This window comes from Danio rerio, chromosome 1 (genome assembly GCF_049306965.1).
Source record: "Danio rerio strain Tuebingen ecotype United States chromosome 1, GRCz12tu, whole genome shotgun sequence".
NCBI lineage: Eukaryota > Metazoa > Chordata > Actinopteri > Cypriniformes > Danionidae > Danio > Danio rerio.
In genome coordinates this window covers 60,446,677-60,464,351 of record NC_133176.1, presented here as the reverse complement: position 1 = coordinate 60,464,351, position 17,675 = coordinate 60,446,677, and the positions used below count along the sequence as shown (strand labels likewise).

General features: G+C 36.5%; 1 protein-coding gene and 1 pseudogene across 8 annotated transcripts; one reads left to right on the top strand and one right to left on the bottom strand.

Moving 5' to 3' along the window:
* Positions 1–373: 373 nt before the first annotated feature.
* LOC103909439 (B-cell receptor CD22-like) lies at positions 374–11,070 on the bottom strand. Of its 7 annotated transcripts, none has more exons than XM_073906806.1 (12): positions 10,993–11,070; positions 10,683–10,752; positions 9,172–9,522; positions 8,834–9,073; positions 6,377–6,631; positions 6,024–6,281; positions 4,003–4,260; positions 3,651–3,890; positions 3,483–3,576; positions 2,600–2,645; positions 2,122–2,369; positions 374–1,595 (listed from the first exon to the last, which is right to left on the bottom strand). In XM_073906806.1, exons 2-12 carry the CDS (start codon positions 10,741–10,743, stop codon positions 1,541–1,543), a joined length of 2,106 nt encoding a protein of 701 aa, XP_073762907.1. In that variant the 5' UTR covers positions 10,744–10,752; positions 10,993–11,070; the 3' UTR covers positions 374–1,540. The 7 variants fall into 7 exon arrangements, with proteins under 7 accessions (XP_073762907.1, XP_073762903.1, XP_009293586.4 ...); XM_073906802.1 differs by having other exon boundaries at positions 10,683–10,846; positions 10,993–11,062; XM_009295311.4 differs by having other exon boundaries at positions 10,683–10,748; positions 10,993–11,023.
* Positions 11,071–14,837: 3,767 nt separating this feature from the next.
* Positions 14,838–17,136, top strand: LOC137487231 (ras-related C3 botulinum toxin substrate 1 pseudogene; annotated as a pseudogene). Its single transcript, XR_011016112.2, has one exon. The product of XR_011016112.2 is annotated as a ras-related C3 botulinum toxin substrate 1 pseudogene (transcript).
* The last annotated feature ends 539 nt before the right edge of the window (positions 17,137–17,675 follow it).

The following is a 17,675-nucleotide window of genomic DNA, read 5'->3' as shown; positions in this document are numbered from 1 at the left end:
TTCTGTTATTCAAGGCAGCATTTATTAAAATGAAATACATTGTTAAATATTTATTACAAATTTAAATAACTGCTTTCTTGTTGTATGTAGTTTGAAATGAAGTTATTATTCCAGTCAATATTGCTTTTATAACTATAACAATTAATAATAATAATAATAATAATTGATATTTGAGTGAATTCTGAAGGATCATGTGACTTTGAAGACAGGAGTAATGAAGCTGAAAGTTCATCATTAAAATCACTGAAATAAATTGTTAAATTGAATGATAAACTACTTCTGAACAGTTAGTGCAATAGCATTTCACAATTTTAGTATTTGTACTGTATTTTTGATTAAATAAGTACAATCTTGGCGAGCAGGAGAAGCTTATTTTAAAATATTGGTTGTCACCATCAGCAAGAAAGATGTGTAAAGGAAGCACCCCAGTGATTTGGTCCTGCTAAGGGCTGTTCATGTTTGAAGCTCAGAATATAACGGTGAACTGACAGTGCTACGTCCATGCTTATTCTGCCAGATTGCTGCTAACAGAGACACCCAGGATCATGTGGTGTATGGGACATGACAACATTAACACGTTAAGAAATAAAGGCTGCGTTTGAAACCGTATACTTCCATACTATATAGTATGCTAAAATCAGTATGTGAGCCGAGTAGTTGTTCCGAATTCATAGAATTTGATAATCAGTATGTTAGAAGTACCCAGATGACTTACTACTTCCGGCGAGATTCTGAAGTGCGCATCCCATGCATGCTGCGCTATCCCATAATGCCTGTGAGAGAATTCCTGAATGGAAGTGAGGCGACGCACCTGACGCAGGTAGGTCACATGACCATGACAAAATAGCGGATATAGTATGTCCGAATTCCATTCATACTTTTCACATTCATACTGTATAGAACGTACTTTTCTAACAGCCGAGTAGTATGTTTAAATTCAAATGCAGTACCTACTGAGTGGTAGGCGGTTTCGGACGCAGCCAAAGTTGTGCCATAGATGCTAGCACCCTGCTAGTAGTTTTAGATTAAATAAATAATTTAGCTAGGTTATATTAGCTCCAGTTGCACATGTACAGCAATTATTATAATATATTTTAAGTGTCCTCACAATATGCGAACCTTGACCCAGTCTTCTGTTGCATATAGGTAAACTTTTGGAAATACAGTGCATCCGGAAAGTATTTATGTTACAGCCTTATTTCAAATTAATTAATTAATTTATTTCCTCAGGATTCTACACCCGATACCCCAATAATGACAATGTGAATAAAAGAGTTTTTGAAACTGTTGCAAATTTATTAAAAATAAAAAAACCTGACAAATCACATGTACATGCAAAATACGGGAGAATCCCGGGAAAAACAGGAGGGTTGACAAGTATGTTTAAATATAAAGAGGAAATACTTAAGAAACAAACTTCAAATTCACAAATGCAAAAATCATCATTAAACTGATCTGGAACAGTGAAATCTATCAAAAGCCTCCATGTGGGGCTGAAACACAACTATAATTCATTAATCTCCCATGGACAGTCTTTCAATTATTTGAGCGTACTGTAAATCACAGATTCCTCCACAGTTTCCACATTCTCTTGCCTAAAATAAACAAAGAACAGAACAATGTTAGAGATTAAATAATCAGTGCTGGTTTAGCTGATGGTGGTGATGTTATGGGTGTTTATATTGCACTGTTCTGCACATTTTGAAAAATAAATGAAAGGAAATACAATAAAAAACTACTAAAAATGAAGAGAAATTAACACTAATAATAAATGACAGAAAACACTAACAATATACAAAGTCCTCATTTATTTAGGCCAGTTGCTTAAGTTGATATATTCTGATTGGCTGGATTTCTCTTATATTGTAACACTGGTTTAGTGTTGAGCAAGCGAGTTGAGCCTGACGTTACATGTGATTGAAAGGAACAACAAAAACCTTAAAATTGAGTTTGTCATTTTGTTGAAGTCATTTTGCATGATCAAAACAGGATCTTTTGTGCACAGAATTATATTGCAACTATAACGGCATGTGTTTAGTGCAGTGGTTACGTTTAGTGTGTGTTCAGTGCAGTGGTTATGTGTTAAGTGCAGGTGTTGGTGGTCCAGCAGTTTCTCCTCACCTGTGGTCTTGATCAGGCTGCTGAACTGGTGTGTTGTCACACTGACGCTGCTCCTCTTCTTCCTCTTTCTTCTTCGGTGTGTTTTTGTGATATTGGACAGTGGCGTACTGGATCTCCTCAGCATCTCTGCATTCAGCACTTATTCTGGGATTCACAGTTTCATTCGGAGCTTCATCGGCTAATCCAGGGTCACAAACTGGATTGTCGTGAGCTTGAACTTTCTGTGGCACATCAGAATACAGATCATTCTGAAACACAAGACAATAAAGCATTCATTAGCATCTGAATCAGTCTGATCAACATTTCAGAAATATTTTATTATTCACACTGCAATTATACAGCAGGATATAAGATGTGATGTAAATATGCTGATGCTTTTCACATCTGAGTTATAAAATTGTAAATATATCAGAGATTTTAGTCTCACATTGGAAAACATGAGTTTGTCTGACTTTATAGTTGTATCTGTGTGATTTACCTGCATCATTGTGAGACCTTCAGATTTAGCACTCCTTTGTTTCTTTCTGTAATAATGACACACATTAACAGAAGATTAATCACTCTAATAAATAAATGACAAAACAATATGCATATAATAAAGTATTACAAATAAACAAGCAAGAATTAAACACAGACTCATTGAAAATATGTGCCCAGGGCTACAGTTTTGGGAACCATGAAATGTGTGTCTGGGGGTACGTCTGGCTGCATTTTATGTGTACAAACACACAACGGGGCGATATGTAATTGCAGACCAATTCTGTTCCTTTCTGTGTTACTGCTGACTGATCACCTCCATTTGGATGCTTTTCCAGCATGGTCAGTTTGCTTAGTAGCTTACCTTGTCAGACTTTGGTAGAGGAATGGACCGGGGTTTGAGTCCAGCAAAGGACAGTTCCAAACACCAGTTAGCAAAAAAAGCAGTGTGGAAATGTAGTAATGTCAGGTTGCTGCGGCTTTCTTTTCTCTTCTAGTTTGCTTTTGAGAACACTATCGGTTGGCTTCTGGGAAGGGTTTGTGTAGGTTGATAGACGAATGTGAGAAGGATGTTGAGATGTGTAGAAATCCACACATATTTACAAGAAGAATTATGTTTTATGAGAACTCATAGCTCAGTAATGTATTTTAAATTGTCAAAAATGTACACGGCGCCCTCTAGTGGATTTCTGACATCAAAAATGGGAAGGAGAAGTAACCCCAGGTACATTTTTCACAGTTCTCAAAACATGTAGCCCTGGGCACATATCTCCAAATTGGTTCTCTTTTCTGGTTGCATGCATAATATAGTAATATTTGACTGTATCAGATATATTTTTTATCTTTTAAAATAAAAAAAAATTAGCATTTTATATTGATCTCACATTATTAACAGGACGATGATGACAATAATGATGATGATTAATATTGGTACAGCTGTCGCTGTGATGCTGATGTTTCTCACAGCATGTTGATGAACTGAAAGATGAAGCAGATCATGATTAACTCTCCAGACTGATGAAGTTACAGGAGTGTGATGATAAAAGCTTCACCAGTGACAGTGACGGCGTCTGATCTCTGAGCTCCATGTGGATTGTGAGCCTCACAGTAGAAGCGTCCACTCTGTACTGCACTGAAACTCTGTCCAGATCCAACAGCTGAGCTTTGATTCTCCTTAAACCAGCTGAAGTTCAGAGCAGGAGGGTTTGAGTCACTTATGCACTTCAGACTCAATGAATCAAACCAAAGCTGACCAGAATCAGTGATGGACACTGAGACATTCCTGGGAGGATCTGAAACAGAAAAACACACATACAGTATCTTAAAACAATCAAAACAAATATGGCATTGCAGTTTACATTTAAGGAATTAAATTAATAAGTTACTGAACCATCATTTACTCACATTGGACATTTAAAGTCACAGGATCAGAGTATTTCTCTCCATGTTCATTTCTGGCTCTACACTTGTATTCTCCACTGTCATCAGAGCTGATCTTGGAGATGTTGAAGATTCTTCCAGATCCTACAAGTGTTTCTCCTTTAAACCAGCTGAAGTTCAGAGCAGGAGGGTTTGAGTCGCTGCTGCAGCTCAGAGTCACTGAATCTCCCTCCACTATTACAGCAGATCCACTGATGGACACTGAGACCTTTTTAGGTGGGTCTGAAACAGAAAAAACACTCATATCATTAACAATCACAACAAACATGGCATCACCATTTACATTAAGAGGATTTAAAGCAAACCTGTTATGCACCTTTTTTTAAGACATAAAATACATATCTGCTGTCTCTGGAGAGTGTGTGAAGTTTCATCTCAAAATAGCACACAGATAATGTTTTATAACTCTCTGAATCTGACCCTTTTAGGCTTTGATTTTAACTGTGGCATTTTGGTGACTGTCACTTTAAATTCATGTGAGATTGTGCTCTTTTTAAAATAGGGTGGAGCTACAAATGCCTGTGCATCAGCATAGCAGCAGAACTCTGTAAAAAGCTGAAAATATCAAAAGTGGCTCAGAACAAGTGTTGACGGGTTGTTATACAACACTTTGTTCATTCTGTACAAATCTGTGACACATTCATTTACTCATTGCTTTTTTGAGTCTTCAATAGGTTCTTAACAGGGGGGTCCCGGCCCCACAAGGGGGCCTCAGCGAGCGCTGCGAGGAGGCGCGTCATATTTAAAAAAAATTATTGGCAGTGGACAATTAGGAAAATGATCATATTGCCTTAGTTCATTTTATCCCCTAGCTAAGTGTGGTCCTCAACCTATTGTCTGTGGATCAATCGGTACCAGGCTGCACCGGAAATCATTAATTATTTCCATTTTATTGATTATTTGAGTCTGCACAATCTTTTATTTTGAAAAATGAACATATTCTCTCGCTTACATCTTGGTCACTTGAGTGCCCAAATTTAACCCACAAGCAGCAAAATGAGTAAGAAACAGACGTCATAGGAAAGCTTCTTTGCTAAGGGGGGAAAGGTGAAATGTGAAACAGTGACTCCCAAAGAATGGATCTTCAACCCACTTGTCTACAAATCAGGCGAATCCAGCATGTCTGTGCAAGAAGATCAAATGATGCTTTGTAATTTTCTCCATGAATAAAACTTGTATCAGAGTCACAGCAATGTTTTATCAGCCTGTCATCCTCTGAGAAAACGGTTTATGGACTACTACGAAACAACCTACAAAACACCCCCAACCCTCTGTTTCGAACCCTTGCCCTAGCTGACCAACAATGGACAAATTTGTAATCCGTCCTCCACAAAAAAGACATCAAAGAATTCATATTATGTTTTTCCCTTATACATTAATGTGAATACTGATATTTTTGTTATTGAATGTCAAATAGGGCCTATTTAAAGGCCAAGGGCTTTTGTTTTTCAGTTACAAATGGCTTACTGATGCTTTTATATTTTTATATTAGGCTAATATTTGTGCATAAGCAGATCTAGATATAGTAATAAACACATCGTTTGTTTAAAAACATATATATATTTTTTCATTCTTACTGCAAACGTATATAAGCGATAATATCATTAAATGTGGAGGGGGCCTCACAATATTTTCCAGGGGAAAAGGGGGTCTCAGGCAAAAAAAGGTTGGGAACCACTGCTCTATAGGATTTAAATCATTCGTTCATGACATGAAAGACGGAAACCATTTATATGCAGTCAGAGCTGGAAAAACTTGTTGTTTGATCCATTAATTTCTTGGGTCTTCGAGTTTAAGTCATTCATCTCTTTACATGCTGTCACATGATGAACTAATGACTAAAAAACCCAAAGACTGGAAAGATGAACTAATAGTGGGTCTTTCTGACTCAAACTATGTTAATTAGGCTTATATGAGACTGCTCGTGTTTTTTTTTTTAAAAGGTCCCCCTTAATATATCAGTTACTGAACCATCATTCACTCACACTGGACATCTAAAGTCACAGGATCAGAGTATTTCTCTCCATGTTCATTTGTGGCTCTACACTTGTATTCTCCACTGTCATCAGAGCTGATCTTGGAGATGTTGAAGATTCTTCCAGATCCTACAAATGTTTCTCCTTTAAACCAGCTGAAGTTCAGAGCAGGAGGGTTTGAGTCACTGCTGCAGTTCAGAGTCACTGAATCTCCCTCCTTTATTACAGCAGATCTGTTCATAGACACTGAGATGTTCCTGGGTGGGTCTGATACAGAAAAACACAAACTGTTAAGAATCACAATAGTTTTGACATCACAGATTATATTTTAATGACTTAATGTCATAGTTTTGCTAACTCACACTGGACATCTAAAGTCACAGGATCAGAGTATTTCTCTCCATGTACATTTCTGGCTCTACACTTGTATTCTCCACTGTCATCAGAGCTGATCTTGGAGATGCGGAAGATTCTTCTAGAACCTACAGATGTATTTCCTTTAAACCAGCTGAAGTTTGCAGGAGGGTTTGAGTTGCTGCTGCAGTTCAGAGTCACTGAATCTCCCTCCATTATTACAGCAGATCTGTTGATGGAGATCACAGGAGTATCTGGAGCATCTGCAGGAGAAACATGTAAAAACAAGACTTTGTCCTAAAACAAGACTTCAGTTTAAATGTGTACCATATACATCTTTCTAAAAGAGATACCCATTATTTTTTATACATTTTCCGTTTTCTTATCATTTTAATAGTTTTATTTTGTAAGTAAATCGAGACAATTTCTGGAGTATTTAAAAGCAGATAATAAGCATTTAAAGTAATTTAAAGAATTTGTATCACTTTGCTTAAAGGTGGTGTTCATAAGATTGTCATGAAACATTTATAATCATGACACAACACTATCATGAATATGAAGGAGATTTTATGCATGTTTATGAAACTGTCATTAAGAGTCATTTGCTCAGTTATGTTATTTCAAATGCTAAATTATATATGCAAAGCTTATTATCTGAACAAATTATATTCCACATTTGAAGCCGACATCTCCAAAAATGTGCTTTCAGTAAGATTTTGTTTGGCCGCAGTACCAAACATGACCACCACATTTCCATTGGTGAACACACAAGGGCGCCCCCTATGTTTTAAGTAATATTAACTGTATTTTTTTCATACTTTTGACAGTAGTTCTAAAGTAGACATTCAATTCTAGAGTAGTATGGGATTTTTGGTAGCATTTGATTTGAATTTAGTGAAAATACATGTAAAAATATCTCAGAACTTTTTTTCTTGTGGATTGCTGTAGCAAAGTAATGCTTTATGACTCTGATGAGGATCCATTTTACAACTAATAAACAGCCGTTGCTCAGTATTATCAACAATCTGTCGTGTCATATATGGAATCTAGAAAGTTTAACCTTTCAAATGATATTTAGTTTGTCATAATTGCTTTATGAGTGGACTACGATCTTATGGTTTAAAATGTAGCCGTAAGTGCTCCTACAGGATGTAGGGTGACGATAAATTTGTTTTAATCTATTACCACTCCTACAAAAAAAAAAAACAACCAACGAAAAAAAAAGCTGAATTCATAGACCTTTCTAACAATATAAGGCTGCCATCTGATATTATTTTAACAATTTAATTTATTAATTTTACGGTCAAAATAAAACGAAACAAATTTTTTTTTTAAACGAAACGAAACAAACATCTCAAACTATCACCTGTATGCTTCAGTTTTTGCACTTGTATATCTGACGATCATATATAGCCCACAACATGTTTATTATTATGTCTTTTAATTTTGGGAGAAAAAGGATGCATTTATTTTAGACGCGCCCAGTTTAATCTGGAATGATGTGAGTGATTGGATTTTTCTATACGTCTCAAATGCATGTGAGAGGGTATTTACAACACCTTCGTATTTCATGATCGCATGGATTTCCAAATTGTAATAATGCATGAAGTGAGCAGGTGTAAACAGCACCTATATGCTAAGACCTGACAGGGAACAAGAGGAAAACAGGAACTTAAACACACACAGAGATCAATGATAAAGACAAATGAACACGATAACGAGGAACTAAGATGGGAAACAGAACAAAAGAAATCAAATGACAAAACACACCTGAATACAAGCACAAGAGAAACACATGGGGAAGTAAACATACAGTCGTGTACACTGACATCATATTAAAACCACCTTCAACTCACGATCAAGTCTAATGTGTTTAGCGATTTCTTTCGCTCTGACCTGAAACCCCTGATCATGTGCTTTTATATTTGCTTAATGTCCTTTTAAGTTGAATCAATGCCCATATATTTATCTATGTTTGCTTAAATGTAAGCAATATAAGCAACAAAGTTGTCAAATGAATTTTGTTCACTTTATTTTAAGGTTTAATTCACACTATTTACAAACCATTAACTTACATATTTTAACTCAAACCATTTCTAATTAGCGTATTAATGGTTAGTAAGGTAGTAATTGGGTTTAGGTATTGTAGGGATGTACATTAAGTTCATGCATTATAAGTACTAATAAACAACAAATATCTTTTATTTTTTTTAATAATAGAAAGGCAATAAGATTGTGCAACTTTAACTTAAGTGTAACTTGTATTTTAAGTTCAGAGAGAGAAAAGACTTCATACTAAAATCACACAACAGCTTAAATATCATATGGCAGCACTATTGCAAACATGAGTATTTTAACCTTATTGATATTTAACTTTTGCATTGACTACATTTATATTTATTGTAAGTCTAAATACTTTAAAAAGGTGAATAATTAAAAGTTAAAATAAAAAGATGAAAACTTACATCTGACATTGAGATAAACAGCAGGAGAGATGTAGGTTTGTCCCTGCACACCACAGCTGTAGTGTCCTGCTTCTGTTCTGTTGACTGACCTGATGTTGAGTTCATCTCCAATATTAGTCAATGTGTGTGAGTTTCTGTACCAGATGAATGTTGGTGTGTCAGTCAGTTTACAGCTGCTGTTACATGTCAGACGGACTGAATCTCCCTCTGTCACTCTCTCAGGAGACTCCAGCTGAAGATCTGAACACAACACACACATTATATCTAGTGCTGCTCTCACACACTGATTATTATTCTACATAATGACCACAAGAAGAGAGAAACCTCAGGAGAGTCACCTGTGACAGAGAGACGCACTCCTGGAGTACCAGTCCACATTCCTCCTGATACATCAGTAATGAATCTGAAATAATACTGGTGTTCATCTTTCTTTGTCACATGACTCAGTCTGACGGTGCAGTTGTGCTGTTCATCTCCCAGATACTGAAGCCTCTGACTGTATTCAGGGTCCTCAGACAGATCTGCAAGCTCTACTCCATGTTTTACCTCGTCTTTGTTCCAAAACACTTTCATGATCTGATATCCAGTAGTCGGGTATGTAAAAGTGCAGCTGATTGTCATTGTTGAGTTCTTCAGTGCACAGATGTATGAAGGACTGTAATTCACACCCCAACCAGCAGCAGAAACCCCTGAAACACAGAAATAGCCATGATAAAATGCTGTTTAATCGGTTAAACTGGATTGTAAAACACTAGAAACACATACTGTTTTATATGATAAAAATAGTTTAAGCTGATGTTGTGAATATGAATAACGATCTCAGGGTGAATGACTTCAGTCTTGATGGAGGACAGAAATAAACAGAGAAGAGCAAATAAACCAGCTTTTTTATGAAAAGATCATTAATAATGCTGTTATTTTAGCAGTATGTTAATAATGATGTATAAAAATAAAACCGTACAACATACAAACTGCAGCTTTTAACATAAATGACAAACACTGGATGCTCAATTATTCTCATTGAATGTACAAATTCACAATAAGAAACGCCAGATTTAAGGAGTTTCCACCATTTAAGCCCAGCACACACCAAGTCATCGTGAAAGAACTAGCAGAAATGAAATCGGACTTTGTTCTCTCAGACTATCATTGACTTGCTGTGAAAAGCAGCTTTTTTTTCTGTATTGTGGTCCAGTCTAGTGAGATGAACACATGATGTTGGCTGTCATCACTATGAAGACTGTATCAGCACTTAATGCATCACAACCAGAACCAAAAGTGTGAAGGAAACGCTGAAACAAGAGGATTTCATGACACTATAACTAAAGACTCTCTACTGAGAAAACAGATCCTCTAGCACAGACTAACTTCCTATATCAGAGAGAAGATGATCAGAAACCTGCTGAATAATGTCTCAGTCTGGGGTGTGTGAAAATGCCAATGCCTCATTGTAAATATGTACCCCCATATACATTTCTGGAGAGTGTAAATAATGTAGCTTATGTGAATTATGTGAGTTACGAATGGCTGCATTTCGTCTTTAAAACAAAAACTACAGGGTGGTATGACGCCAGCTGACAATTACCTTAGTGTAAACAGCTTTTCTGCCTGATTGCCAGATTGTCTAGAGGCGAGAATAGCAGGTCCGAATGGCACTCGCTAGAGAAATTTGAGATCTAAAAAAATGGTAACAGCTGCCTCTAGTGGATTCGCCAAAACAAAAACTGCAAAAAAAGTAGCTCCTGGGATGTATTTTTCACTGTCCGGAAATGTATACAGGGGTCTGTTTCAATGCCTGAGTTGGAAAATGCAGGAATAAAGCAGTGATGTGAATGTAAGATTGACTCACTGTGAATGATGAGCAGAAAGATCAGATGAAGAGCAGGAGCCATTCTGAGCCACATCAGCATCAAATCTATCTAGAATCCAGCATTAATCATCACTTCTACACTCATCAACAGTAAATGTACATCACCCTAAACAGCTCTTAGTGTTAGGAAGATCTTTACACATCTGCAGATTATTAATGCACAACATCAGTGTGTGTAAATCAACTGATGACTGAGATCAACACAAGATATTTCTCATGTCACAAATCATGTGTTATATGAGCTTCATCTACACTAATCATCAGTCAAATACCAGTGTGTTTGTCTTACCGTGTTGAAGAGCAGCCGATCAACAGCGACTGACCGTGAGCAACAGAACTATCAGTGTTCCTCTTTCAGCTAAACCACATCAAACCTGCCAGTGACTTATTAAACAAATTTGCATGTTTTTTCTCTTCAAGTTAATTTATAGACAGCAAGATATAGTATGCACATCAGTGTTTATACAGTATCAGCAGCAGGAGATGGAGACCACAAAGTGACATCCTCATAATAGTCAACGTTACTTGTATTTGTTATAATCAGACTTGATAAAAACAGTCTGCAGAAACACTTTGATTGACATTCTCCCCTTTTTAAAGAGCACAATCTCATTTGCATTTAAAGCAAGTCACCAAAATGTCACGATTCAGATCAATGCATGAAAGGGTCAGTAGCTATTTTGAGCTGAAACTTCACACACACACTCTAGGTCAGGGGTCACCAATCTCGTTCCTGGAGGTCCTGCAGGGTTTAGCTCCAACTTGCCTCAACACACCTGCCTGGGTGTTCCAAGTATACCTAGTTAGACCTTTGCTGTTTCGTAATATGTAATCTTCAGCGGTCTTGTGTTCTCGTGTAACGTCATCATCAGCTGCCTAAGTTCAGTTCCAATACTCAAGACCGCAAGAACAGAGGACGCGTGAAACTTCCCGAATGTGATCTTGATATCGAGGATGCACCGATGCAGACTTGAGCACCGATCTCGCTCTGGAAGTCCCAGAAGTCATTGCGACTGGAGGTGGGAAGCGCAGCATTTTATTTAGATTTATTATTAAAGAGATATCATTTATTTGAGACTAAAAACACATCTGTTTAGCTGTGCCTTTTCTGTATGAGCACTGTGCTACGTCCCACAGATCGCACTATTATGTTTTTCGTTTTCTTTTTCATTCTTTTATAACCTATTTTAACTCATTTTAATTTGTTTTTATCTGTTGTTAATAATTTTTATTGTCTGCATTTTATGTTCCTAAACTTGTCTTTTTTATTCCTGTTTATGTAAAGCACTTTGAATTGCCACTGTGTATGAAATGTGCTATAGAAATAAACTTGCCTTGCCTTGCCTATTTACCTCAGGAGTTTCCCTGAATGAAACATTGAATATAAACATTACCATGGACATTTTAATAAAGGAATAAACACATTAAGAGTATTAAAATCAGTTTTATTTATATTGTGCAGTGTATATTTATACTTTTTTATGCACAGTATATATTTTGAAAAGGAGAAAAACAATCAATCCCTGGATGAATGCTGTAATGTTTAAATAATTTACCATTTAAAACGTGTGAAGGTCATGTGACCATCAGGAAGAACGCAGCATCTCATTTCTCAAAGGATGCGTTCTCTGTCATCGCAGTCTCCTGAGTTCGTTCTTCGGAGGACACCTGGCAAGATCGGTCTTATATATATATATAAATAAAATATATATATATATATATATATATATATATATAAAACAGCTATATGATTATTATAGGCTTCTTGGCATTGGTCAGGGCCCCCTAATTCCTCGGGGTCCTAAGCAGCTGCTTACCTCCCTTATTAATTAAGTCTTCCCCTGGGCGTTTCCTATTACTGGGTTGCAGGTGGAAGGGCATCTGCTGTGTAAAACATATCTGAAATAGTTGGTGGTTCATTCCGCTGTGGCGACCCCTGATGAATAAAGGGACTAAGATGAAAAGAAAATTAATATAATAAAGCACATTAATTATCATACAAGAGACAGGTGAATATGACTAATTAATGCTAGCTATATTCTGATGATATTTTAAAATTAATCAGGTTACGGGTTGATTTACTGAAATCCTGCAATTTAAAAAAAAAGACCATTAAGTAAGAGCAAAACTCATTTCGGTCACACTTTATTTGAATGTATAATGCATGCTATTAACAAACAAAATATTGATTAAGATTTTTAGTTTAATAAACTGCTAATTAATGAAAAAAAACTACTATTCTGCAACTTTACAGAAGTGTAAAAAAAAAAAAACAAGAAAGAAAAACCAACAGCAATGTGTTGTTATTATTGTTGGGCAATCATGTAGTGATTGTTTCCACCAATAGAGGGCGCTGTGAGCTGCTGATTGTTTGCTCACACTGCTGTTTTAGCCATGAAGAACAGAACCAGCATGAGAGCATATTCATACAGTCAACGGCCATCAAATAAGACAGGAATAAGAGATTAAGCCTGAGGAAAGTGAGTGAGTTTGGTTTTATGATACAACTGTAAACGTTTTCATGCTTGTGTTCATATGAGGAACTCACCCTCTGTCTCCTCGGGTCGGCTCAGTTTGCTTTTGTTTTTCTGCTACAGTGAAACTGAAAGCAACCTGTGCCTTGTCTACAGGAACATGATACAGGAAAAGATATTAGGAGTGTGTGTGTGTGCTTATGTGTGCATGATTGATTATAATAGTTTGTGTTTATGTTCGAATGTTCATGTTTGTTTGTGTGTGTGTGTGTGTGTGTGTGTGTGTGTGTGTGTGTGTGTGTGTGTGTGCGCGTGTGCATGTGTGTGTATTTGATTTTCTTCACTGACAATTCTCTAATTAGTCAACAGAATTAAGCAATAATATACTGTATATTTACATCAATCATAGTATCCAGCACAAGGTATTTTGCTGTGTGTCTGTTCAGTAGTAATGATAACACTCTGAATGTGTTTCTGTGGCGCATTTAACAAGTTCCAGTTTTTCCTGCTGTTTTGGCTTGACTGTTGCTCACAGCTTTGAATGAATAGTCTTTACTGAATTACCTGCATGAGTTCACAGTGTTCAAACAAACAAAGAAAAAAAAAAAACGTCTTAGGGAACACGAATATGGAGCCTGATCAGTCTCAGAAACAATACATTTGCAAAAATAACAACAAAAAAAAATGCACTCGTAAAATTCAAAACATTGTTGAACATGTGAATTGCCCAAAATAGGTGAATGTGCATTGATGATTTGTGTATTTACGAATTGCGTTTTGAATTTTTTCATTTTCAAATTGTATTTGTGTATTTACGAATTGTGTTTTGAATTTCCGAATTGTATTTGTGTATTTGCGAGTTGTGTTTTGACATTCCGAATTCGATTTGTGTATTTACAAATTGTGTTTTGAATTTTCGTTGAGGATTTGCGTATTTATAAATTGAATTTTGAATTTCCGAATTGGATTTTTGTGTTTACGAATTGTGTTTTGACATTCCGAATTGGTTTTGTGTATTTACGAACTGTGTTTTCACATTCTGAATTGGATTTTTGTGTTTACGAATTGTGTTTTGACATTCCGAATTGGTTTTGTGTATTTACGAACTGTGTTTTCACATTCTGAATTGGATTTGTGTATTTACGAACTGTGTTTTGACATTCCGAATTGGTTTTGTGTATTTACGAACTGTGTTTTCACATTCTGAATTGGATTTGTGTATTTACGAACTGTATATTGACATTTCGAATTGGATTTGTGTATTTACGAACTGTGTTTTGACATTCCAAATTGGATTTGTGTATTTACAAATTGTGTTTTGAATTTTCGTTGAGGATTTGCGTATTTATAAATTGTATTTTGAATTTCCGAATTGGATTTGTGTATTTACGAATTGTGTTTTGACATTCCGAATTGGATTTGTGTATTTACGAACTGTTTTCACATTCCGAATTGGATTTGTGTATTTACAAATTATGTTTTAAATGTACGCATTCAATTTCCTAAATGTGAATTGAATTGTGCATAAATTTTATTTTGTAAATGTATTATTTTTTCAGACTGATCTGGCTCCATACACAAGGCCTGTGCTGAAACATTAACATTGTGCATTGCTTTCTGTTCTCAGGGAGTGTGAAGCAGCATGCAGTCGGACAAACCATTTCAATGTTCAACTTGAGAGCAAAATACGACATTAAGAGTTATGAACTTCACATTTGTTTGTTGCAGTCAGAGCAGCATTTATTGAGTCAATTGTTGACACAGATTGGTGTTTACAGGGTTAAGTGCTACACAAATGCAGAATGTAAAGTGTGTCCTCGTTGGCGACGCGGCTGTAGAAAAAACTGCATTATTATTCAGCTACACCACCGGTAAATGTCAGGATGGTTATGTCCCCACTGTGTTTGATAAATTGTCTGTCGATTTGGTGGTTGATGGGAATCCAGTGGCTCTGGGACTGTGGGATACAGCAGGACAGGAGGATTATACCATACTTCGTCCACTTTCCTACCCTAATACGGATGTGTTTTTGGTCTGTTTTTCTTGTGTGGGTCCGCAGTCATTTGAGAATGTCAGTGAAAAGTGGCTTCCAGAGGTCAGACATCATTGCCCAAACACTCCGATAGTTCTAGTCGGGACTAAACTTGATCTGAAAAATGACAAGGAGACCATTGAACATCTGAAAGAGAAGAAACAAACCCCCATCTCTTTCCACCGAGGCCTGGCTAAAGCAGAAGAAATAGGAGCTGTGAAGTATCTGGAATGCTCAGCGAAGACACTGAAGGGTGTTAAAACAGTGTTTGATGAAGCCATCCGTGCAGTTCTAAACCCGCAAGAGGAGAATATAAGAAAGAGAAAGTGTTTAATCTCCTGAACTGACTGAATACAAACATAATAAAGCGTATTAATTAAATCACAAAGTAAGTGATTAGCTGATGCTACAACCCCAAATCAGAAAAAGTTGGGACAGTATGGCAAACACTAATGATAAAAAGAAAGTAGTGATTGCTAAATCACAACACAGCCGCAGCCAGGACTTTTCAATGGTGTAGAGAATGTGGTTTTGCATTGTCTTGTTAAAATATGCAAGGGCGTCTCTGAGAGAAAAGGCAGCAAATTCTGCTTGGCTTCCATTTCTTCCAAAAAAAATACCTGAAACACCTGATTTATCATTTGTGAGATGGTTCATCCCAGATGCCTTTGAGCCCAGACATGTCAATGGAACTTCTGGACATTGTTAACATAGGGCTTCCTTTTAGCACAGTGCAGTTTTCACTGGCTTTTGTGGCTGTAACTATGTGGCTATCTAACTATTGTGGTACTTGACAAAGGTTTGCCACAGTAGTCTTGAGCCTATGTAGTGATATCAGCTTGATTAACTGATTTGCATGCTTTTTAAAATTAACATCAAGACCAAAATCATCTTCACGCACAGCAAAATTCCAGAGTTTAACGCAGAAAATTTAACGCACAGAGTTAAATTTACCTAGTTCAGAGTGTCTTTGGTCTCTGTTACCAAACAGGTTGGCAATAAGTAAAGCTGCTGTTTGTGGAGTTGCTTAAAGATCCTCTGCTGAGATGTTGAGAGATTCAGTGTTTTATATTTCAGCTGATTTGATCTAAGGTTGTGACTGAAGTTGGTTATAGTTCTGTGTTTCTGTATATTATCTTCAATCATCACCTAGTTTATCCCTTCATTGTTTTATTAACCTGAGAAAATTTAACTCAGTTTAGAGATGGACCAAATACTATCTTGAGTAAATGCTACTCTGGGATTTTGCTGTGTGATGGCTTCTGCAAACAAAACATCTTTAACTCAACGTCTTTACCTCTGTTTTCACATTTCAGTACAAACTTTTTGTGTTTGTGAGGATAAATAGTGTTGATCGTTATTTCAATGTCAAGGATGGGCAGAGAAATATTGATACTAGGACTGTTGGTTAATACTTCAGTGAGAAGTTTCACCATTGTTTGTATGAAACAGTCATCATCATGACATTACTATAATTACCCATAATTTCCTTATATTCTTAAAGGGATAGTTCACCCAAAAATTAAAGTTTACTCACTGTTTACTCACTCTGAAGTGGTTTCAAACCTTTTTTTTATTTTGTTTAACGCTAAATTAGTTATTCTGAAGGAATCTGAAAATCCTGTAACCACTGACCTCCATAGTATGAAGCACACATGCTGTAGAAGTCAGTAGTTAAAGGCTTTCAGCTTTCTTCACAATATCTGCATTTGTGTTTAACCAGTCAGACAGGCTTGGAGCTTAAATAGGAAACAGTGAATAAGAGCGATTTCAGATTTAGTCCAAGACCAACCAAACCTGCCTCAAAGCCTCGTGTTTATTCAACACATATACAAATATAAAGAACACTGTGACCTGTTTGACAGAAAAATGTCCTAATTTTCAGAGAAATGTACAGTATTATGTCAATAAAATCACTTCATTTGCAGAAGGTGTTACTCATTGTCTGTGCATTGCATGTGGAAAACCTGTTTGTTGTTTAAAAAGTGTATATTCTGTAGTTCATTCATTTTCCTTCAGCTTAGTCTCTTATTTATCAGGGGTAGCCAAAGCCGATTGAATTGCTGACCTATCTAGCATATGTTTTATGCGGCGGATGCCTTTCCAGCTGGGAAACACCCATATGCACTCACATTTACACACACACTCATACATTACGGCCAATTTAGTTACTCAATTCACCTAGAGCACATGTGTTTGGACTGTGGGGGAAACTGGAGGAAACCCACGCCAACACGAGGAGAACATGCAAACTCCACACAGAAATGCCAACTAACCCAGCCTTGTTGTTTTATTTAAAAAGTTTGAATGGAAAGTTTTTCTGAAAGGCTTAAGGTTGTCATGTTTCAGGGAAAATAGCCACTCTGTCAACCCTATTGTCTTCAGTTTTCATCATCATCATCTGAGAGTGCAGGGGAGCGGCTTTAAAATAAACCAGAAGAGCAACAAACGTGTCAGGAGAGTTCA

Excerpts from the sequence above, each read along its gene's own strand:
- LOC103909439 (XM_073906806.1), bottom strand. The coding sequence starts at position 10,743 with ATGCTGATGTGGCTCAGAATGGCTCCTGCTCTTCATCTGATCTTTCTG. Across the intron at positions 9,523-10,682 it reads CTTTCTGCTCATCATTCACA|GGGTTTCTGCTGCTGGTTGG; the intron begins GTGAGTCAATCT and ends TCTGTGTTTCAG. Across the intron at positions 1,596-2,121 it reads CAGCCTGATCAAGACCACAG|GCAAGAGAATGTGGAAACTG; the intron begins GTGAGGAGAAAC and ends TGTTTATTTTAG.